General features: G+C 50.2%; 1 protein-coding gene across 3 annotated transcripts in view; it reads right to left on the bottom strand.

Moving 5' to 3' along the window:
* Positions 1–23,230, bottom strand: part of CERCAM (cerebral endothelial cell adhesion molecule) — a 37,033-nt gene extending 13,803 nt beyond the window's left edge. Inside the window, exons 1-2 of one of the 3 annotated variants that reach the window (XM_050926868.1) lie at positions 23,092–23,230; positions 4,439–4,646 (exon numbers count right to left, since the gene is read on the bottom strand). Coding sequence is in view for 1 of the 3 variants with exons in the window: in XM_050926867.1 (XP_050782824.1) it covers positions 2,277–2,494 (218 nt within the window). In the remaining 2 variants the exon portion in view is untranslated. Of the gene's footprint in view, positions 1–2,276; positions 2,504–4,438; positions 4,647–23,091 lie in introns of those variants that run through there. The other 2 variants (XM_050926869.1, XM_050926867.1) reach the window with 2 other exon arrangements.
* Positions 23,231–24,173: the final 943 nt, after the last annotated feature.

Genomic DNA, 24,173 nt, shown 5'->3' with positions numbered 1-24,173 from the left:
ATGGAACTGGCTGGGATCACCACCTAGACTCATGAGCAGTGGCAGCACGAGACTGACTGGGACTGTGCAATATTAAGGGGAAAGGCCACACCAGGAATTCCCCTCTGGCAGCTGCCAAGCCTGCCCACCCTTACTGGCAGCCTGACAGCAAGCCAACAATGCTCTGCAGAGACATTCTGAATGTGAAACTGGTTCCCTGCTCTCCATTGTCACAAAGATATCAGTGCCGCTTGCCCCAGAACATCCTGTTTCTGCATCGAATGTTGTCTAATGGCTAGTGCAGGGAGGTAAGGATCAGAACTCCTGGGTTCTAATCCCAGCTCTGTGGACAAGTCATTTACCCTCTGTGTGCCTCAGTCTCCCCACCTGTCAAATGGGGATTTTGCCACCTCTGTAAGTGCAAGGCAATAGATTGATTTACCAGTTTTCTAATATGGACCAGATGGGCCAAATTAATCACTGGTGTAACTGTATGGGCCTCAGGAATAAATTTAGCCCAGAATGTTCCTATCCAGGCATAGATGAGCTTAAACCCCCTTGTGAACTCTGCTTCCACCCTAGAGCCGCTGCGATTCCTTTAAAAGGAGACACGAGCAACCCAGGCATGAACGCTGGCTCCTGCGCTATAAATACCTCCTGGCTATGCTGGCACCAGCAAAGGCAGCAAGTGGGAATCTTTTGGAGAATTAACATGTAATTTTAAGCAATCTGCTATTGGGAGAGGGAACGTGAAGGGATAATTCCTTCCAAATTGCAGACTCGCAGACTAGCATTAAAGAGGCCCCCACGCTGCCATGCCCGGGCCTGGGCAGCCACCAAACACAAGGGCTCATTTGTCCTCAGACCAGGCTCTTCCCAACTGGTAATTAGCCGTTCTCCTCCTTTACTTCTTCCCATTGCTCTGTGCAGGGCTGTGGGATGCACACTGCCTATGGCCTCCTTTCCCAGCTTTGTTTTCAGCCCCGCCATGCCCATGACAACATCCGCAGGACATGGCCCAGATTCAGTGGCGAGTCCTGTTCCAACCGAGACAGGGGAAAGCGACGAATGTCATGTATCGCCGCCTAGCACAGGCAGGGGTTGGACAGGCAGGGCACAGACACAGTGGGAGTGAGCAGGGCAGAGCTGAGCGGACCAGCCAACTACTCCCCCTCACCCTCTTCTCATCCATGCTGCTCTCCTCTAGTCTTTCCTCTCACACACTTTCTCGTGCAAGTGAAACAGTGAGACTTTTTTTAAAAACAGCTTTTTGGAAATGCCAACCTCAGCCCCTGCCAGCAACACCGGGCAGAGAGGAGTCTTTGCTCCCAGGGTCCTGATCACAGCTGAAGGACAACATCCCCTTCCTCAAATACTCCCCTCCACCCCCACCCAAAGTCTGACACTTCACAAGGCCTGAGACCCCATTCATCCCAGCACATCGAGATCCGAACACAAGGGTGTGACCTGTAGTGGGAGAGCTCAGCTACCCCGGGACCAATGTGGTTGCACCCACTCTACAGCACCTCCTGCTAGGAGCGGCTGGGACTGGAGTCTCTTCTCACACCCATCTGTTAGTCTGGGCTGGACGCTGGGAATTCCAAACACATGGAGTCAAACCACAGGGAAAACCGTAAGTATCCGAGATGGAAAAAGGTACCAATGGAAGAGTGGCCCAGCTCGCGCTGCAGCCTGGATTGCTGGCAAGCAGACTGCACTCCTGGATCTCTAGCAGGGCATGTCCACAGCCAACAAACGTGCACATATGGTAAAGCTGCTCTTTACCATGATTATGCTCCCGAGGTAATAGTTCTTACAAGCTCATGTGAGAGGCTGTGAAATACGTCTGTGGTGGCTGTGAGAGGCAGTGAGAGCAGATGGGATGAGGTGTCCAGCTCCAGACACCCGTATCTCACAGTATGCACAGTGGGGTGGGGGGGTATTAACCTCCAGGAGCAGGGGGAGAACATCCCCCCTCGGGTAGGATGGAAGAGTGTCCAGCCCATAACTCAGGCACCAGTCCCGCTGCTGTCCCACTGCCCAGCATCCCTTTAATTCGGGGACGGAGGGAGGGGTTCCCCAGCCTGGCAGTGCCCCCGATAAGGGGACAGCAGTGAGATGGCACCCATCCTGCACGGGCACATCGCCCTGCAGCCCCATATCCCTGCTGCCCCTTGCAGCACCAGGTTGCTCTTCCTCGCCCTGGCACTAACCCCAATCCTAGGGCCCCTCTGCGGTTTGGGGAGAGGGGGCACCCCCGGATTCTTGCCCTCCCCGGGGAGCCGAGCAGCCCTTACCAGATAGAGATGCGCCCCTTGGGGTAGTCCAGGCGCTCCAAGGCCCCCAGGTAATGGGGCAGCGAGTGCTCGGAGTTGCGGGCCAGGATGGCGATCACCACGGTGGGCAGCTCCTGCTGCTGCCCGGCTGGGCTCCCCCCTTCCTCCTCCTGCCCGGGGCAGCCCCTCAGCTGCAGGAACAGGGCGCAGCACAGCAGCGCAGCGCCAAGGGGGCGCATGGCCGGAGGCAGCGGCTGCAGCAGTGGGGAGCGGCCGGGGAGCGGAGCTGGGAGCGGGGCGGAGCAGGGGGCGGGTGGGAAGAGAGGGGCCGGGCTGGGAATCAGCGCCGGGAAGGGAGGGGAGAGGGGGATGCTCACGGTGGGGAAGGGACGAGGCCTGGTAGTGCTGCCTGGGGCTGTGCCCTCCAGATCAAATCCTGGTGCCACCAAGCTGGGCAGCAGCAGGGCCGGCCTCCCTCTCCCTAGTCCCTGGAGGCCAGTTGAGCTGGGGGGGATCAGTGGGCTGGACACCTGGCTGCTGGGAGCTGAGACTCACCGAGCTCAGCTCCAGAACTGGCATCCGCCCTTGCTCTGGGCGTGCACCCAGGGCCGCCAAGAGCTGGTTTGGGCCCCTATGAAAAAATATTTTCAGGCCCCCCAGCAAGGGCGGACTGGGACGACGAAGCCAGGGAACCCAGGCCCTGGGCCCCCTTCCGGACCGCCAGGCCCTGGTAATTTTTACCAGCTTTCCCCCACCCCCATCAGCCCTGCGTGCACCCCTGTGCTGGAGCTGTGCGCTACATCTGGGCCTCCTTCATCCCTTCAGATCTTCATCACGGGCTGGTCTGGCAGACAGCCGAGGTGAAGGAATTAGTGTGTATTGATATTAACATAGTGCCTAGGAGTGCAGGCCACTGAACACAATTCCAATGCACAGGCAACCCCTCTCCCCTCCAAAGAACACCCCAATATGCCCCCTGTGCTGGGATGTGACCTAGGGCCAGCTCCCCTGACCCTTTCCCTGCTGGGGACTCCCCTACCTTGGGTGTCTCCCCAGCATAGTCTTTCACAGTCCCTGTGGTCACTTTAGTCCTGCAAATCAGCATAAAGGGGTCCATGGAGCACCATCCTTCGACCCCTTGGAGCAGGGGCAGCTTTAGCAGGGGCGGATCCAGGCCCCAGCATGCCAAGCGCGTGCTTGGGGCAGCATGCCGCTGGGGGAAGCTCTGCGGGAGGGCCACCAGAGCCACAGGACCAGCGACCAGCGGAGCGCCCCCCGCGGCATGCCGCCGTGCTTGGGGCGGCGAAATGTCTAGTGCCACCCCTGAACTTTAGGAAGCAAATTAAAGCCTTGGCATTTTAAAAACTAGACCAGACCAGACATTTTGAAAATGCCCCATAGGACACAATACTTGGTTAGCTGGGGGTGGGCTGGCTGGGGTCTGACTTTCCATCTTTCACAGCTATGAGTCTTGTGAGTCCAGAAGTTTTGCCTGCAAGAAAGCTCAGATTTCATGGAAAGCCGGGGTGGTGGAATGTGTCTTTTCTTCCCTTAGGTCTGGTGTTACACGCGTAGCAGACTTGCATCCCCCTCTAGCGAGAGCGGCCAACGCAAACACCCCTCTCGCCTCCCCTGCCTGAGAGCTGGGCAAGTAACAGGAGCAATGAGTCACGTCTGTTTCTGAGACTTCAGAACCACATTTTGATTCAGCCGAATTCACACGTGTCCCCTTTTCCCACAAGCATCCATGCAAGCCAGGCTTTGTTCACACAACCAACGTCTGCAGAGAGCAAAGTCCAGGCCTGTTGCCAAGAGCCGATTAATTGCAAAATAATATTGATTTAATAACAAAAATAAAATTAGTTTTGGAGCCAAAACAGTTCATCCAATCATGGAACAGAAACAACCCCGCATGACTCTGATGCCCAATCACACAGCTCAAAGGGATGTTTGCGGCACATACATGGCCAATGATCCACTGGCTTTAATGTATGTGACAAACACTTTTGTATGACAAACAGATCGATAAATATCATGGTCTGCCCCCAGACCATTTGCAAGCTGGAAAAGGAGCTAAATCTTCCAGATAAATAACTTTTCCTAACAAACAATTCAGTTAGTTCTACCTAGAGACCATCCCCAGTGTCCTACTGGAGCCCCAAGAGTAGTTACATCTAGCATACCTACCCTACTGATCACGAGGGGTTTGAGGGACCCAGCTATCCAGAAAGACTAGGCAGATGCCTTCTATCTTTGTTCATCACAGCTGCCACAAAACCTGCCCAGACAGCTCTGTTTGACCATATGGGACATCTGAAGGGGGATAAACAGAAACCGAGGGAGGGAGTGGGGGGACTTCATGACAACAGTCAAGCCAGCAAGACACAGAATCTGGAAGAGAAAACAGAGAAGAGGTGTGAGGGCAACAGCATTTGTGCCTTTCAGGAAAGCCTGACATTCCTGCAGCATCAAAGAAAATCACGTTTACATCAAGGCCGAGTATTATCTCGGAGTATGAAAGACAGCAAATAAAACCTCCACTCCTGGCATGGGTTCTCAGCAGTGTCTGCGACGGTGACCAGACATCCTGATATTAAGGACTTTGTCTTATATATAAAGCTATACCCCAACCCCAGGGGGGAAAGTGTCCTGATTTTTCACACATGCTATCTGATCACCCTAATGTCTGCACTTGGGACCTCCATCACTGCCCCACTGACCTCAACCACTTAAGCTAAAGAAGCAATTCTGTTGGCTGGTAGCAGGAGTAAACTGTTATCCTCTAGTGAACCAGCCACAACACACACTTTTCCAGTCGGTCATACATGAAAATAGTGTCTCTCTTCTCTACGCATCAGACTTCAATTCTATCTCCTGGCTGATGTGTGTTGGACTGGTGAGCATTTAGGGAAGGGCTGAATAGTTTATTCAGAAAGCACTGTTTCTCCTACAAACCTACCCTGATCCTCTCTAGGAACAGGAGGATCAAGAACTCTGATAAATAACCAAACTCTCTGTAGCAGGACAGAGTTTTCTGGAAGTTCAGACCCCCGGCAGCAACTCAGAGACCCAAAAGGAAGTTCTGTAATCCGGGAGCATGAAATGAACACACAATACATGTAGAACAAACAGAAAATATAGCTTGACAGCCTGAAATCAACCTGCTAACTTCACTGCTCCATGGAGGCAAATACAATAGCTAGTTGGTTTTTAAAAAAAACATCAAGGAGTTAGCAGCAAAGAATCCTGTGGCACCTTATAGACTAACAAACGTTTTGGAGCATGAGCTTTCGTGGGTGAATACCCACTTCCTCAGATGCATGTAGTGGAAATTTCCAGGGGCAGGTATATATATGCTAGCAAGAAAGCTAGAGATAATGAGGTCAGTTCAATCAGGGAGGATGAGGCCCTGATTGAACATCCTCCCTGATTGAACTGACCTCGTTATCTCTAGCTTGCTTGCTAGCATATATATACCTGCCCCTGGAAATTTCCACTACATGCATCTGAGGAAGTGGGTATTCACCCACGAAAGCTCATGCTCCAAAATGTTTGTTAGTCTATAAGGTGCCACAGGATTCTTTGCTGCTTTTACAGATCCAGACTAACATGGCTACCCCTCTGATACTTGACATCAAGGAGTTAGATTCCCTTTCCTCTTTTTTTGGTATAAGGTTCTACAAAAATTTGGCCCCACAGTATAACAGGCTGAGCTGCTCCTTGTGTTAGTTAAATGACAGGACTGCAAGTCAGGAAACCTGAGCTCTAGCCCCACTGATGCACGGTATACACTAAATAGACAAATTTAATTCAGCATTGTGCCTCAGTTTACCTGTCTGTAATTGGAGATTACTAATTACAGGCCTCACAGTGGGATTGAGCATCTGAGTTCACAATGTTTGCAGAGTGCTTTGAGGGCTACATGTGGAAGAAGCTAAAGACAAATTAAGTCTCAGTTATGAATTGTTACATTATTATTAATTGTCACCTAGTTCAGTGTCTATCATTTGAGTTTGGGGGTGGATCTCCTTGAAGATCTAGCACAGAAGGTCTATGAGCACGCCAGCTCCCAAACTGCCGTGTAGTTCTCCAAGCCTGATGCTCTGCACCTTGAACACCAGCAGTTTCCTGGTGTATTTACACCTGTGAAATCCTTCCCAGGGACCATTTCTTTTTCCATCAGCAATCTGCTGCCATCTAGTGGTCAATGAGTTCAGCTCTCAAATTCAAGAGGCACAGAGTGGACAAATTCATCCCTGGGGCAACTCCACTGACTGGGTCAAGCATGGGGTGAACTTGGCCTGTTGTCTAAAATTCATGCCTGAGGCCCCTGCTGGTGTTGCAGAGATTATGAATTGGTTCAGGACATAATTGCTGAGTTTATACAAGAAACTCTCCTCGCCTGCAGGTTTTCATAGGCCATCTGGAGTCGATGGGGTCTCATGTCATTCCAGGATAAGGCAGCAGTCAGGCACAGCCAAGAGCCCTTTGCATAGAAAGCAAAGAGTCTGCTTTAAACCTGAGTGCAATCAGAGGTTTGAAGGGTTTAGGACAGAGATACTCAGACTGCAGCTCACGAGCCCCAACTGGCTCTTGAATATGTCTCTTTGCAGCACATGATATTAAAACACTGTGGGATTTAATTATTAATCAGTCTACGTTATATGAGAATGTGTGTGTGTGTGTGTGTGTGTGTGTGTAGGTATATTCTCACAGCAAAATGACTGACCAATCTAATCTTTAAACACACTGCCTCCCACACTTGCTCTGTTGTCTCCCAGGCATGCAGAAGGGCTGAACACATAAATGCGCTCCACTCCTGGAGGAGGACAGTAATGCTTCCTGGTGCTACCCTGAGATCCCTCATGAGCAGAGGGACTTGGACATATTGAGAAGCCAGACAGCAGCTGGGAGGGATTTGTGCACCTGCCGACAACCATCCCTACTCAGGATGGACAGTCCCTACTCGCCTCACTCTCTCACTTAACTCCGTGCATGTCAGTGGAGTTGATGGCTTCCACATACCTCTTACATAGCTCCCCGCCCCCAGTCATGGCAGTATCTGAACACCACCCCCAAAACAAATCTGGGAGCCCTAAGGAAACTGAATGTTTGATCTTCAGAAGTGCTGAGCACCTTGAGTTCCCACTGGCTTCAGCTGGAGTTGCAGTCCCTTGAAATCAGACCCTTAGGACTTACCCAAGGTCCCATGAAAGCTGGGGCAAAGCAGGAATTACAGTTTGGTCCCCTGAAAGCCAGCCTAGTGCCTCTCCCCAAGTCATGCCCTGGTCTCTGTCTAGCTTTCAGATGGGATTTGAGGAGGCCCGTGGGGGAGAGGAATGGGAGACCCTGCAAATGCGACAGTGTTAGCTACAAAAGAGTGAGGTTTTTTAAATCTGGAGAGTTAAGGGTGAAATTGCCCATTTGCTTTAAAAGAAACCCACCTCATGGGCTTTAAGGCCAGAAGGGACCATCATGGTCACCTAGTCTGACCTCCTGCACATTGCAGGCCACAGAACCTCATCCACTGCTCCTGCATAGGTCTGTAACCTCTGGCTGAGTTACTGAAGATCTCAAATCTTGATTAAAGTCTTCAAGTTACACCTGACTCAGCCATTTACACTAGTTCAAACCAGTAAGTGGCCCATGCTGCAGAGAAAGACGAAAACCCCCAAGAACCTCTGCCAATCTGACCTGGGGGAACATTCCTTCTCGACCCCAAATCTGGTGATCAGTTAGACCCTGAGCATGTGGGTGAGATCCACCAGCCAGATACCTGGGAAAGAATTCTCTGTAGTAGCTCAGAGCCCTCCGCACCTAGTGTCCCATCTGCCAAGAGGACAGCAGAATTTAGCCAATTCTTTAGTAAAAAGACATGGTCTCTGCCCTTTTTCCTCTTCCACCAGCAGGTGTCACTACTGCCCACAGGATTCTCCAAAGAAGTTTGGGGGGAGTTTTGCAGGGGGAGGGCAGAGAGAAAGGATGGAATAATCAATTTGGCAGCTAGTCAAGAAAAATTATGTGCCATAGAACCACCTGCCTGGGAAACCGAACAGCACTAAGGTGTACAGGGCAAAGTGAGAGAGAGCCTTCACCCTGCCTAATAATGCAGACTCCATCAGCAATAAAGTCATCAGAGATAGCCATAGTGCAGTCCCTAACTAGGAGGTCCTCTCCCTGTCTGACACCAGCAAACTTTTTGAGAGCTACATCTGTCCACTTGAGGCAGCCCTCAAGAAACCCCAGCCTTCTCTCTGCCCAGTGCTGACACTAGCGATTAGCTTTTCAGCAGAGATGCCAAACTCCTTTTCAAAAGAAGGATCATTATCCCCATTTTACAGATGAGAACACTATGGCGAGGTCACACAGCAATGGGCAGGGCGGGGAAGGAACCCAGGACTCCCACTCCCGCACCTTTTCCAGCAGCCCACGGTGCCTGCACAATGTTTGACCCCATGATTCTTATTTAAAAACATTCCAAATTTTTTGTTGAAACCAAACACACAGTGGATGGAATTTGACTGCCTGCATGGACACACACATGCTCATGCACACACACACACACACTCACTCGCTTCCAGCGACTACTGTATTACGTTCTGCTCCTAGCCCAGACTGCCTATAGCAGGAAGACAGCCTCTCTCTTTTCCATGCTGAAAGGCAGCTTAGAACTCTGATTCTATCTTCATGCAAAGTAATAAATTAAACATCTTGAAATTCCCTACAGGGGACATTGTTGAGATAATTATACACTAAAAACAAGGATTACCACCAACAAAACAAGAGATGGCTCATATGGAAAGAATTGTCCAAATCGAAGTCAGCTGTCACTGCACGCATTTTCTGGTCATCAGGCACTAGCACAAGGCCGCAACATTTGGACGACAAGAATCACAAGGGACCAGTGTATGGTGAAATGGGAGCACAGGGCTCGGCATCAGGAATTCCCAAGTCCTAATACCGTCTTTGCTACTAACTCACCTTGTGACCTTCCGTGCTTCACATTTTTATCTGCACAGAAGAGACTGTAACACTTACCAGAGCTACCCGGCACAGCTGCTGTGAGGATTGCTAAGCGAATTTATTACAGTAGAGCCCAAGGGCCAATCTAGAGTGGGCCCCAATGTACTAAGCACTAGGTAAACACAGTAGATGTTCCTTCCCCAATGAGCTTACTATCTAAATAGACAAGCCAAGCAGAGGGTAGGGGAAGAGTCTAATCAGTTAATGCCTGTACAGAACTTCAAACATGTTATGCACTATAGGAGCACTATTGTTATTTTTCATATCCCATTTATTTTATTTAAATAGGAAAAAAGTGTCTATTGATCTCAGGTTCTGTAAAGTCTCCATTAAAAAAGAAAATCTAAATTTTGGGTCAGATTTGACTTGCTTCTAAGTAACATACAAAACACTGGTAAAAGAACATTATGAAGGCTGCGATGTCAAGCACTCAGAAGTCAGGAAACATCAGAAATAAGGTAGTCTGGGAAGCTTTAATTCAGTGTCTGTGGGGATCACATCTGTGAAGCCTGGGCAGCCCTAGGAGCTGAGAGAGTCTGAGTGTGTTCACCGAGGATGAAATCTTCAGTGATTTTTAGCTGCTAAGATCTAAATTTCCACTGAATGTCTGAACTGCAGTTTTTCAAAGGCTTAAAACTTGGCCAAGTTTTAGCAGATTTCCATGTGGATGGCAAAGGCGCCTCCCTGACCCCACCACTCTGCCAAATTTCAAATCCCTGCTCCAAAGCATGGTGGTGCTAGAGCTGTTGAAATAATAAGTTGTCAGAATTTTTAACATGGGCAACCACCGTATTTTTCTCCAACCTCATTCTTGGAAATAGCTGAATCATTTTTAAAAGCCTCAGGCAGATACCTAAACAGTTACGTTTTGGCAAAGTTATAAGCAATCAAATCTTGCAATGGGAAGTATTAGACAAACTTAATAATACGTAGTGCACTGACCTACCTGGCCTTTCTCCAAGTGAACAATCAAGTATGCGCGCTTCCAGTCGCAGCCTGTAGATGGTGAAAGCGCCCCAGGTTTCGAGTTTGAGGGGCTAGGGATACATGTGGACGTGTCACATCAGGGACACGATAGAGAGCCGGTCATATGATCAATCCCATCTCCTCCCATCCCCATGTCCCACCAGGGACGGCAGAGCAGAGCAGAGAGCGTCTGCTGAAGGGCTCTCAAGGTTTTACACTTACAGATTCCATATACCTGCCCTCACATCGGTACCCCAGTTCCTCTGTCATCCCTCTCTGCCGTCATTGGCCTCCTTCCCATCTCCTCGCTACCTCACTCTATTTCCATAAGCCAAGTTACCACCTCATCTATCACTCGAGTAGGACATTTCAAGGTCATACCCAAGATCAGCCCTAACATGCCTGCCACACCACCTCCCCACACCAGCCCAGGCCCAGCCAAGTTGTCAATTACCCTCACAGCAGCGCCAGACTGGCAGAAACTGCCCTCTGCCATGACGCACATGGAATCAGCTCCAAGGACTAAACAAGCCTGAAAACTAATCCTTATTACTGAAACAGCTTTGGCTGATTCTCACCCTGGGCATTGGCACCAGCAGACTGGTGGCAAGGAATTCATAGTGCCCATGGGATTGGCTCCAGAAGAGCTGACCCACGCAGAGTGAGTGGTACTCAAGATGCACATCTCACATATGGGCAGTGGGGCCTGAGTGCTGTATTTGGGAAACAAACCCTACAAGGCAAGTTGAAAAGGTTTTGTCAGCCCTTGTGCTATACAGCAGGGCTGGCCAGAAAGTTTCCATCACAACTTTTTGTTTTTTTAATACATAAAAGGCATTTTAATTAAATGGAAATTTTGGCCATTTCCAGATTTCCACTTACATTTTTCAGACTTTCGTTGAAACAGTGAAAACCAAAACTTGTTTTGTTTGGAAAGCTGGAAAATTTTCTGTATTTGGTTGCTGAAAACAAAAAAATGGGGTTAGGGGTTCCTCCCTTAACTCCTCCCCCTCAAAAAAAACCCTAAAAATATTCACCAGGAAAAGTATATTTTCCTCAGTAGCTCTAATCTGCAGTCCTTTGAGCTGGATCCTGCACTGTTTTGGCTCCAATGGGGATTTGGGGCATGCAAGGAACTCAGAACTGGGTCCTTCATGGAAATCTAGCTGTTAGTTTTATTGCAGAGACTGTCTGCATGCCACTAGATACACCAGAGGGTTTGCTTTGATTTGCATCATTCTAATAATCAATTAATAAACACTTTTTGCCCTTCTATAGAAATTTCCATCCTAGCCTCTAAACAACCTTTATAAGCCTTGTAACCACACCTGAGGAAAGTGAGCTTCATCCCCATTTTACAGATGGGGAAAACGGAGGCACAGAGCGGTGCTGTGACTTAGCCAAGGTCACATGACAAGATTTGCAGAGCTGAAAACAGAACCCAGGAGTTGATTTTGTGCTATCTCCACTAGACTCCCTCCCCAGCTGTGTTTGTATCTTTGTGATTGGCATTCTGTTACTTTGATCTAAGCCTACTGAGTGGATTCGCCTTGGCCCTGAACCTTGTGCAATCACTTAAACCTCGGCAAAGCAAGCAGAGGATTCTGCGAGCAGAAGATTCTGAGCTGGTAGCATATCACACCCACTTTGACAGGCATAAGTGACAACACAAGGAGCAAAGCAGTGGAGAATCAGGGTCACAGCCTCTGGAAGCCGCACAGCACTGCCCCGCAGGGTAGGGGAGCCAGAATCCAGGACTCAAGCCAGGTCTTCAGTCCTAGGCCAGCGGGGGCTGGCAATGCAGCAGAGTCATTCCCGTCCCTCAGTGTCCTCATGCCCAGACTCTCTAGAGCTCCGGTGGCTGACACAGGAATAGTATTGACGGGCCCCAGAGGGAGCAGCCCCCAACCCTCTTTGTCTGGTAGGACAGCTGGCCTGAGAAGGGAGTTAAGGCTGGAGAGGGAAAAAAATGGACTTTCAAGAGCAGCTTGAAAGCATCCCCCCTCCAGACAGACAGACATCACCCTACTACCTAGAGAAAGACAGGCAGCTGGGGTTGATTGCGAGTCTGCTACCTGCTCCCAAAGACATACTTATCTCCTCTTACTGCACATTGGTCAGGTGCTTTCTTCTACTCATCTGATCCAGAGCAGAGGGGAGCATTACAATGTGAGCTGTACTCACTGAACACACACAGACACGGTAGCTGCTACTTCTCAGACAAAAAATATCACCTCCTCGGTGCGGTTTCTTTTCTCCATATTATCAGAGCCTTCTCAATCCCCATTGCAGGTCAGCAGCAGGCAAACCACCGTGTTTCTTTCCAAATGGGGGAGTGCATTTTCATGAAGGAGAGTCCTGCAGTCAAAGCACTGGTGTCAGGCAGTTGTAGTGCATCTCAGCTTCCCCACACAGAACAGCCAACACACCTCCATCTGGACAGGCAGCACACTTGTTATTCCCGTACACTCTGCTAATGCACCTTAATGTGGACCACAATTGCTCCTCTAACTCTAGCCCTAGAACTCTGCAATAATCCTGCTATTCTAGTCTTGAACTCATCAGCAGAAGACATGGCCCAGCATGCCAGATTGTGCAGCAGGTTTGTCGTGTGTACAGATTGACACTCATGTATGACATCTTCCCCATCTGCACAGAAGTATCACACCCATGCATATCACACATATACCCCATATATACAGCTGTGTAAACTTCCTCCATACACAGAGAGAATTATATCACACACCTCCCCTGTGCAACTGGACATACCCATTCATAGCTTCTGCATACTTCCACTCCCATGCATAGACATATATACTCAAATATTACACACACACACACACACACACACACACACACACACACACACACCCTGCCTGTACATATACAGCTCACTCACACTCATACAGATCACACAAGCACAGGGCCGGCCCAAGACCAAATGGCGCCCCAGGTGAGGAGCATCTTCAGCCGCGCCTCTGCACTTGTTAAACTTGTGAATATCACACAATGTATATAAACTTCACAATATCGCAGCTGGGCTCTCAGTTCACTTCAGTTCATTCTTATATCTCACTGACTGACTGGCAATGCCCCGCTCCCCTTACATACCCACAAGGGCATGGCTGACAACATTCTAGGAGGTTCGAGGAAAATGTAGTTCTCAAAGTCTGGAAGGTTCCACAAGATTCTACAAAGGTTCAGAACATTCTAGGAGGTCAGTGCAAAATAAACCCACATACAGAATACCTGAAACATTTTACTTCAAACAAACATTCTATTTTCCCTTTGTCGCTAGCAACAAAAACAGCTCTCTGAGCCCCATGCCCCCCAAGCCTGGCACTCCAGGCAGTCACCTGCCCCTAAATCCGTCCCTGCCCATGTACACACATTGGCCATAAAAATAGTCCATCGCTCATCTGAATCACACAGTCTACTTGTACACACTCTACACATACACTACATCTCCTCCCCCAGAACACACACTTGTCATCGGAAGCCATGTTTCACTCCAGATAAGAAGTCACAGGTTCTTATACTGGATGCTGTTGAAGAACACAGCTAAAAGCCCACACACTTAAAGCCATTGGAAACAAAGATTCAGGACAAGGGTCAGTTTGCTGGCAGAAGATCTAGGTTACAAGACCAGAGAGCCTAGGATCACACAACCTTCTGAAACCAACATCTCTTCTTCTTTGAACCTCTTGCTGACTCACCATTTCATCTGGCCTGGTGCAGAGACATTACATCAAATCCATCTGTTCTCAGAGGTAGCTGAGGAGATTAGCAGAAGGAAATTGCTCGGTTCAAATGGAATAGAATTGGCAGCACATGGCATCGTTTACCCCAAGGAACCCTAAGATTCTTTCCAGGGCAATGGTCTAGATCCTGGTAGTGCAGTGACTGCAACTCCAGGCATGATCATGGCTGAGACTCACTCTGTATGACTCTCCTCTTGATTCTACCACTATTTAACGGGAGTGTGGTGCTGATGACAGGGCCTTGGGGGCTAACCCCTGGAGCCTGATGTTCTTTTTCTGTACTGGTGCAAGTTGCCCACCCACACACTGCCCAGCCAACGTGCCTCCGTTCCTTGGCTTTTATGCCAACAAGGTTATCACCGAATATGTGGGGCTGGAAGTTTACACAGATCCTTACAAACAAAGGTTATAGCTATATGGAAAGCATAGGATTGTAGCACAGCTAAGCTTTAATCTAGCTAGCACAGTGCCACTGGACTTGGCTGCTCCATCACCCCCTCTTCTGGTCAAACATGGCACAGCAGGTGCTTCCTACCTCAGTTCCTTCTGAGGTGACTCCCCTCCTCCTTCCCCACAAGGCCAATGTCAGGGAATGTAGCAGGACTCTCCAGCCTCATCACTGAGCAAAGCTATCCCCTTCCCGGGTAGCAATTGTCCAGTTAAGAGCCACAACAAAGAGAAGATTTGCATCCTCCTCTTGGGTTACTCATCAGTCTGCCTTGCCAGCTCAGGCCTTTCTTTGCTCAGCTATGGAGTGCTGGCTCCCAGTCTGCCTTCTCTGCAGTCCCTCTCACACTTGATCACTCCCCGGAGTTCCAGGCTTTTCACTCCACTGTTAAGCCCTGCTGAGTTTGCTGTTCTTTGAGATTAACACTGCCTCTCAGGGCGTGCTCTGCCTGGAAGCCCTTTTTCCTAGCAAGTTCCTATTGTCTCCGATCCCACAGCACTCTAGCAGCTTCCCCCCAGAAACCTGCCTTCAGGCATTACCTCGGGGCCTCCTGCATGACCCCCAACCTGCTTCCTGTAGCACCTCCCTCTCTCTGATTGCACCCTCAGCCCTTTTTACGAGACCCAGGTGTTCCTCAGCCTATCACCTGACCCCACTAGACCCCCCCCCTCTGGCTGGGAGGCAGCAAATTACAGCACAGGTGGGGTTAAATGAACAGGTGGGCTGGCCCAAGGCCTCCTGGCCCTTGAAGGGGCAGGCCACCCTGAAACCCACAGTGACAAGAGTAGTGAAGACACAGTGGTAAGGGCTTCTACTCGGCTACCTGCCCCAGCACAAGCTGACCGGGGAGCTTGGGTATGCACTCGGGTTGCTAGCTGACTTGGAAGCCTATGCCACCATGTCTTAGCCGCTCTACTTCATTACTCTATTAGCTAGTTAGAGCTAGCGCAAGTACGGGCATCACACCTTCACTCGCTGTACAGCCCTACCCCTACAGGCGGATATACCTGCTGCCAGGAGGGCTGACAACAGAATGCTGCCAATTAATGGCCAACGATGGTGGGGGGATTGTGTGATGTAAGAAGCTGGAGGTTGGGCTGAGACCCACCAAACACATTTTATTCAGCAGGCCACCAGCCATCAGATTGTAAGAGTCACATGAACTAGATTTGAAACACCAATGTGCAATACTCTTCATCCAGCCCCCCTCATTGTGACATAACAATGGCTTGGCTATGTAGCCTGGTAAGAAGACAATTCAATCAATTATATGGGAGAGCTACAAAGCTAGACCATTGGAAAGGGAAACACAGCCCTCCCTACATCCCTATCCATGCAGCCATCTGTAATGCAGGAAAAGCACCCTGGGTAAGTTCTGAAGATGTCCGCACACTGGACCTTCCTCGCCGGACCATGAAGAAGGGACTCAGCTATGGGGCTGGATCAATCAGTCAAGAATCTTTATGCGACGGGACATCATTCCGATCCTGACCACTCTTCACCATTCCTAATGGAGGGTGGTGGGATGGACACGCAAAGGACTCTCTCTCCAGAGGCAGTGAGCAGAAAAAGACACACACAAGCTCCACTGAGACTCCGTTTAATAACTCCTAAGAAATCGGTGTCCATTCCAGCTGTTTTCTCCCATATCCAGCTGTTTCACAGATTAAAAAAGCTAGCGCTAGCTATGAGTCCCAGAACTGGGTTTTCTTTCCAGTTTTCTGCTAAATCCATTCCCTTTTGCTGGTAGTTGTTGCCTTGTGCTTTTATTTTGTTCTGTCCTTCATTAGCCTATTCTCCTGGGCATGGAAGAATAATGGTGCCACACTCTAATCAGGATATTTTTAGGTGTATTCCGCTTTCCCTCACTAGGGCCTCGTGGAAAGGCCTCAATTACAAGTGCAATTAAATCCTTAGGGTCCCCATAACCTGCATTTTCCACCATCTCCCCGGAGATCTGCGTAGCTGAGATTGACTGACTGGAGCTCCAGAAGGACAGTAAGTGGTGTTCTGCCTGACAGGAGAGGGAGGAACAATGCCGACGGCAGCTGTAGTTAGCTCGGAGGATTGTGCCATTGTGAGCCCATATTGAAAGTCACCTGAGACATTTGTACTCAGTTGACAGACACATTTCCACAGCCATACCAGATGCCCCCAGCTGCAGGTCTATGTTCTACTGCAGAGGTTCATGTGCAAACAATGCGGTAGCAGAGGGCTGGCCAATCAGAAGACAAGTTGTGGTTGATTTCTGAGTGGATGGAGGTTTTTCCTGGCCCACCAACAGCTCAGAGAGGAAAAGTTCCTTAGTCATGTTGGAACAACACAGAGACTCCCCCACATCATTGATCCTCAAGTCTGGGCAGACGTGCCACGTCCATCCGTTTGAGTCCAGGGTGGGCAGGGCTCAGGCTGAAAACCAGCAAGCAATTTCCTAGTGGTACTGGCTAATAGTTAACGGGAAGAACGATAGTCTTGTGGCTCAGATGCAGGATTCCTGGGTTCTATATCTGACACTGAGTTGTGTGTCTTTAGGCAAGACACTTAACCACCCTGTTCCTTCATTTCCCCATCTGTCAGGTGAACATCATAACACCTGCCTTACAGGGGGATCAGGAAGCTTAACCCATCTGTAAAGTGTTTTGTGCTCCTCAGACAGAACATGCTGTAGGCACACAAGGGTGTTACAAAGAAGCCTGTTTGAGCAAAGGAATCTAGAGCCAGCACGAAAGGAACCCCACATACAAGAGGGCCATCTCTTTGCGAGCTGTGCGCTGGGGCATTTGAGGAGCCTAGCTTGCCTCCACTGCCTGGTCGTGCAGCTCAGCAGACCAAACACAGAAGGTCCCAGCGCAGGTGATGTAAGGGAGTAGCCAGCCAACCACAGGAAGCACGAAGAGGCTGTCCGGGCAGTCCTTATCCATAGCTGTAGGTAACGCAGCAGAGGTGTCAGGTAAGAAGGTGCAGCTGTTGTGCACCAAGCCTTACACCACGTAAAGAAGAGAATAGGCACCGTCAGGTCTGGGCTTCTGCATCCAGGGATCCAAACTGCATGAGCCTCAAGGCAGGGGCCTGCTTCTCTTCTAAACCTGGAAATCCCCAAGCACACCTGCGGCACCACATAAATACACAATAGAAGTGACTGCATCTGAGACCCTTCCCCATCGCTTCTCTCCATAACAGAGAAGGTCCAGCCCAAGTGACAGAGGATCAGCGGGAGGATCCAGGATAGGGCAAAGGCTCAAATGAAAGCCCCGAGAAACTAAAAAGCATGCCTAAGAAAAGGACAGTAGCCTGGGAAGACACAGGAGTCAGCTGACCGAGAGTCTGGAGGAGAGGTGCTGCTCGCAGAGCTGGGCCCTCACTCAGCAGCTGCCACTATCCGGCTGCCAGCTCTCAGGCAGCAGCGCAGATAAGGGGTGGCATGGGATGGTATTGTCACCCTTACTTCTGTCCTGCTGCTGGCAGGGCGCTGCCTTCAGCGCTGGGTGCCCGGCCAACAGCTGCCGCTCTCTGGCTGCCCAGCACTGAAGGCAGTGCAGAAGTAAGGGTGGCAATACTGCGAGCCCCCTAAAATAACCTGGTGACCCCGCCAGCAACTCCCTTTTGGGTCAGGCCCCCCAATTTGAGAAATGCTGGTCTCCCCCATGAAATCTGTATAGTGTAGGATAAAAGCACACCAAAGACCAGATTTCACAGTCCATGATGCGTTTTTCATGGCCATGAATTTGGTAGGGCCCTAGCTGCTGATGAGTCTAACTTAAGAAAGGAGACACATAGGCAACGTATTAGGAGCAGCTTCGTAGCAACAAGGCTCACTCACCTGTGGAGCCATCAGCCACCAAATTGGGCAGAGGGGCTTATGGCATGGGCCAGTTAAAACACTGGCTAAGATACTGTAGGGCACAATCCTGCCCGGGACCCTGGGCCATAGAGGGGATGAGACCAAACGGGGCTTTTCTCAATCTAATTTGTATGACTGTGTAATTCAGTCAGACCTAGAGAACAGGCCCCAAAGGCCCAGCTAGGCCAGCTCCTGGGATTCTCCTTAGCACAGGCCTCAGAGACCAGCCCCCAGGACTCTCCTCAGCCCAGGTGAAGTGGGCACTATATGAACATGAGGGCAGCCGATGTGTCGTCACTTGTTAAGGGGGGGGGTACTTTTTCCTTTTTTCTATAATAAATTCCCCCACTTTCTTTGGGAAAATAATCAGGAAATTCTTCAGCCAGGCTCTAAATCTGAGCTCTAGTGGTCTTTGCCTTGGCAAAGTGGGATCTCCCTCTAGGACTCAGTGACCCATACTCTCACAATCCCCACACACCCCGCCTTTTCCTCCCTCCTCTCCCACCCACCAGGACTTTCGGTCAGTCGCAGTCCAAACCCGGGCAGCTGTGACTGAAAACAAAGCTATTTCACACACAATAACCTTCTGTCCATTCCCAGATGCTGACCGCTGCGGTGGACAGCGGCTAGGGCTGGAACCATTGAAGGTCCGTGCCAGGCCCCTGCTGGCAGGAGACAATGTTGGCAGTGATGGAGAGTAGGTATTTCAAAAGGTTTTGTTTTCAGATGACCCGCAGAGCCAGTGTGACCCTTCACCCCGAACTCTACCCACCCATGCTCCACCGTCCCAATAGCAACTGGCCACATTCCTGACCTTGGGGGGAAAAGTTTAAAAACTCTTAGTGAGGAAACAATAACAGTGTCATGGAATTGATTTAGGAGGGACTTTTTCCATCACAAAGGCGAAACAAAAGGGCTTGGAGCTGGGAAAGGGGCTCCGGCTCTTAGCTCAGGAAGGGAACTGAATTACTGTGTGATAGGAGACATCTTCCAGTGTGTGTGTGTGGGGGGGGTGTTTGAATTCCACCTGTTAGTCCTCCTAGCTGCATCTCCACTCACGCACACTCCTGGCACTGCCTGCCTGGGCTACATTTTAGTCTAAGGCCAATCTTCAGGCTCTCTAACCTTTAACTTGCTGCAGAATAACTCCCCAAAGCCAGGGAAGAAGCATGAAAATCCTCCTGCAGCTCATGTTTCAGGGCAAGGGAGAGAGGGAGCCAGGCCTGCTAAGTAGAAACCATGCAGCTGAAGCTGTGAGAGATTTCAGAAGCCTGGTCCAGAGCCCACATCATGGGACCCAGAGAAGCAGTTGTCTGGAGCTCCCCAGAACTCCTACACACAGGCTAGCTTGAGGGGGAGGGCCCATAGCACCAGCTGCGAAGTCTCCCTCAGGCAGAAGAAGCCTCTCTCACTGGAAGACAGTTGGCAAAGTCTCTCCCTCTCAGGAGGGACGATTTTGCCACAGTCCAATGAGGCATTTAAAAACCCCACTCAGGGCATTTTGCGGGGGGTTTTGCTGGTTCAGATGGTGTCAGAGCAACGGCCTAGCCAGTAGCTGAAGCTGTGGGACTTTGTGTCCCCCCGGGCAGGGCTGAGATGAGGCCACTTCTCAAGGATGCTTTCCAGCCCAGCCTATTTCCCATAGAGAGCCACACCATTGAGGGGAATTTGGCACAATCTGGGCTTTTTTGAGGGTCTCAGCTGTGAATGTCTCACCTCTAGAGTCACTATGAAGGACATGCTCTGGATCTGCTGGGATCTCAGTTCTATAGCGTCCGCCATTGCCCTGCCTACACACCAAGGCCACAACTCAGCCTCCCCTTGCTGGCTCAGTGACTCGCGCCTCATGTGAATCTGCCTCTGTGAGGGCTGATTGCCTGGGGCTGCCACCCCTTTGGGGACATTGGGAAAGTGGGGAAGCCAAAGGGGGCTGAGGTAAGAAAAGCAGAAGGAGAGGGCAGCAAAAAGTAGCCCTGGGTGGTTCTTTTTCATGTTATTCAAGCTGCATTTTTAAGGGACTAATCCACCCGCTCTGCTCCCCAGCCGCACGTGGGCATGAAGGGTCCCACCTGCAGCAGGACTGGGGCCATTCCAGCAGGTGGTGATCGGTGGGGTGAAGATGGTGTACATCCATACACCACAGAGTCCCAGTCCACAATCGCTCCTGGTGTGCTGTCACAGAGCCAAGGGCTGAGGATTGAAAGCCACAGGCCACTCTCCCTGACACAGGGTGGGTGCTGATGGGGTGCAGCCCATTCCAGCTCTGAAATTGGAGCTGTGGGCGAGGAGCAGCTTCTCTGCTTCTTCATGGCCTATGGAAGGGAAGGTCCTATTCCTCCTTGTGCCCCACCCCAGGACATTGCTACTGCCCATGTACTCAGACTGTACCTTGCAGAAGGATTTGGGGCTTCAGCCAAAGCGACATCGTTCCTCTATTTGCTGGGTGAGAGGGAGGGCCAGTTTGAGGCTTGAACACTGAAATGGGCCCTCACGCCCTCTGTGTGCTTGTGGGAGTTTCACCCACCATCAGCCACACTCCCACGGGGGGGTGCTTTGGGTCACAGGGTCTGCAAGTGCCAAGGGGAGAACACAGCTGGGGCAGAGACAGCAGAGCTGCGCACAGGCAGGACTTGGACTGAGTGGAAACGGGAAGGAGGGAAATTGCCCTTGTCGCAGTGCTTGTGCGCAGTTCAGTACATGACCTAGGGAGGTGACCAACATGGAAAGGGAGTTCTCTTGTGCCAAATGCTGAGCCCTCGAGCGCTGGCTGTGGGGGCAGCAGGGTGGGTGGGGAGAGCGAATGTGGTCCTTTCTGGGGGAGGAGGGCAGGTGTGATCTGGGCAGACTTTGGGAGTGAGCATACACACTCATGGGGACACCCAAGAGGGAAACAAAGCGTGGGCCACAGAGTGTGTGGTAAAGACTGTGCGATCCTTGGGAATGTGAGCAGAGACATACCCCTACGTGTTGGGGCTAAGAGGCTTATGGGCCTAGTGGAGTCTTAAAGGCACCTCTGTTTTCTGCCCTAATGCCTGCCAGCAGTCAGAGCTCAACAAGGTGGCTGCAGAGTCGTGACAGGTGTGCACTCCCATCTCCTCTCACCCCTGGAAGGGAGAGAGCAGAACCAGCAAGTGAAGTTGAGTCTTCCACCTGGCAGAGCAGAGAGGAGGCCTTCCCACCCAGCTACTGGCTGGTCCTGCCACAGCTCCTCTGGTGTTGTGCCAGTCCCTGAGTCAAAACAAGGATGCAATATGGGGGAGGGGGAAATTACTTTGATTCTAGTGTGCATTTCCTTGACATGTCACAAACTCTGGGCTGGCTTTCTAGGCCTCTCACAGGCCACACTCATCCTTGACTCAGTGGGAGTTTGGGTTAAATCAGGCCAGTAGGTCATTGGAAAATCAACCACCCTGCCTGACTTTGGTACCTGCCAGTCCAGTGCCATCCACGCAGCAACCCTGTTGTGACCAGAATTCTTTTGGAGCAGTGGCTGGCAGCAGGGATTCTTGGGTAATATTCAGACATAAGGCACTGCATTGTGGGATGGTGTGAGAAGGTCCAGCAGAGCTGGTGCAGCTGCAATGCTTATGTCTTCTTAGCAAGACTGGAGAACCTGCTGCAGGCTGCCCCAGACCTGAGCTAACACCCTCATCCAGGCCCTACAGCCAATGCTGGTAAAATGCCTGGGGTGGTTGTTGCATGTGCATGCAAGGTGCTGCATGCTCAGGTTGTTCCTAGCCAGGCTTTTCCACTTACTGCAGAGCAGCTCACAGAGGGTGTTTGCCTTTTGCTGTGAGGCAGCTCAAGGAGCTGGGTATGAAATCTCAGACACATGAGGGGGGATGGAGTGTTGGCGCCAACCAAGGAGAAACAAGACATTTCTATTTGCTGCAAGTCAGTAGCGGAGAGAGTCAGGGGGAAGATTAAACAAAAGCAGCCTCCAAACACAGTCTGGGTCAAACCCTCATTCCCACAGGGATGGAGGGGAAAGAGGGGCTATCACCTGAACAAAACTGGTCACAAACCGAGGCTCGGATCTGGCAATGCTCCACCCAGGCAGATCCCTGTGCCCACAAGGAGCTCTTTGCAGAATCAGGGCTTCAGTAAGCTACTCTACTCTGGCCTCTCTGGATACATGCCTCTGATGCTTCTCTCTCTGAGGCACTTTCTTGACTCATGGATACAGCCCCAGAAGGGGCAGAAATGAAAAGCCCTTGATTCTCTGTTCTGGTGGGCTCATTCACAGCCCCAAAGAGATGAACCCTCTTCCCCCCCCCCACTCCTCAGTCATTGGGTTTTTAAAGAACAAACTGCCACTTGCCTCCTTCTGTGACCAGAGAGTCCACATGCTGGAGGAGAAAGAGTGACTCATCTGTGGGCTCCAATCAAAGGGGCTTTGTGAGATCCTTAACCCTTTGGCGTGCTGTGGAGGCATCAGCTCCCAGCACCACCAGTCACATGCCAGCACTGGGACTTGGGCCATCACAATTATAGATAGATAGATAGATAGATAGATAGATAGATAGGATTTTAATACTGAGGCACTTAAATTAAGAAGACGCAGATGCAGTCAAGCAACATTAGGAGTGAAACTTAATCAAATATTTTACCCATCACAGAAGTGCTTTGATACCTTAATCCCCCTGCCCTCTCTCCAACCCCCCTTCAAAAGCCAATCCACCCTGGGCCCAATCCATCCCTTGGTCTTAAGCCCTCTGATTTACTCCAGGGAATGAACTTGGGTCTCCATCACATTTAGAAATCTAAGAAAATAGCTTCAGAAAACATCCAACTTACTGAGAGTTCCTTAGCGTTCAGAGCCTGCATCTCCTGCCACGAGGACAGCGTTCTGGCACTGATGGGCTTTGGGAATGAACGAAAGGCTTTTTAACAGGACAAATTTTTTTTTTTTGCTTTTCTGGGTGGATCGTCAGAGGGAAAGGCTGGAAACAAATTCACTGACTTTTTTTTTCCCCTTGTCCTATTTTTTTTCCTGGCAGCCTCTGGGAGGAAAGCAGCTGGCAAGGTGATGCTTTTTTGAAAAGGCCACTGCTTGTGAAAGAAGCATTCACTACTCTGTGAGCCTGAGGAAAGTCAGCATTTTATCTTATCTCCAAAACAGGAGGATCAGTGCTGAAGGGGGGAAATAGAAGGCAGGGTTGGAAGTGAGAAGATGTTCTGCCCACTCCTCAGAGCTGGGAATATTATTTTTATTTGAAACCAGGAGCCTAAAGTCAGGTGCAAGGGCGACTTTCAAACCGTGCTGTGCTGTGTTTACTCAAAATCAAAACTAAAGCCAATGACATCATGTTTTTTTCCAGGCTGAAATTTCATTTGCAGATGACTTCCTCTACAGACTGGAAGTATTCAGGCTCTGAAGCAAAGAGGAACAGAATTGCTCTGAAAGAGACATTACTGTCTATGCTAGCAAGAAAATAGGCTTCTTTTGCTAAAATGCATCGTGTGATTGTTTTATAAGTTGCCATCTATATGACTTGGGACTAGAAAGAGTGCTCCTCTCCAAGCATCTGAGAGAAAGGCAGAGCAGCTATAAATCAAACACTGGAATCTGTTATTTTGCTGTTTGAAGGAGCCCATCCTAATCTTTAGACTAAACCAGCCGAAGTGAAAAGTTCTCTTTAAGAGGAGCACATTTTTCCACCTTGAAAATCTGTGAGGTTTGAATTCAATGGTGCGATTCTCTCCCCACCCCCCAGCAGCCTGTGAGGGTCCAGAACCTGGGTTCACTTCTTTTGACTCTTCCCTGTTAATTTTGTTTAGAAACTTGTCAGGTTGGTACATAAAAGAGGTGGAAAGATCAATCCAATCTTTTCAACAGTGTGGGAAAAAGTATTTCACTAATCCATATTTATTGGTGT

This window comes from Gopherus flavomarginatus, chromosome 17, assembly GCF_025201925.1.
Source record: "Gopherus flavomarginatus isolate rGopFla2 chromosome 17, rGopFla2.mat.asm, whole genome shotgun sequence".
NCBI classification, from domain to species: Eukaryota; Metazoa; Chordata; order Testudines; family Testudinidae; genus Gopherus; species Gopherus flavomarginatus.
This window is presented reverse-complemented; position numbering and strand designations above follow the sequence as displayed.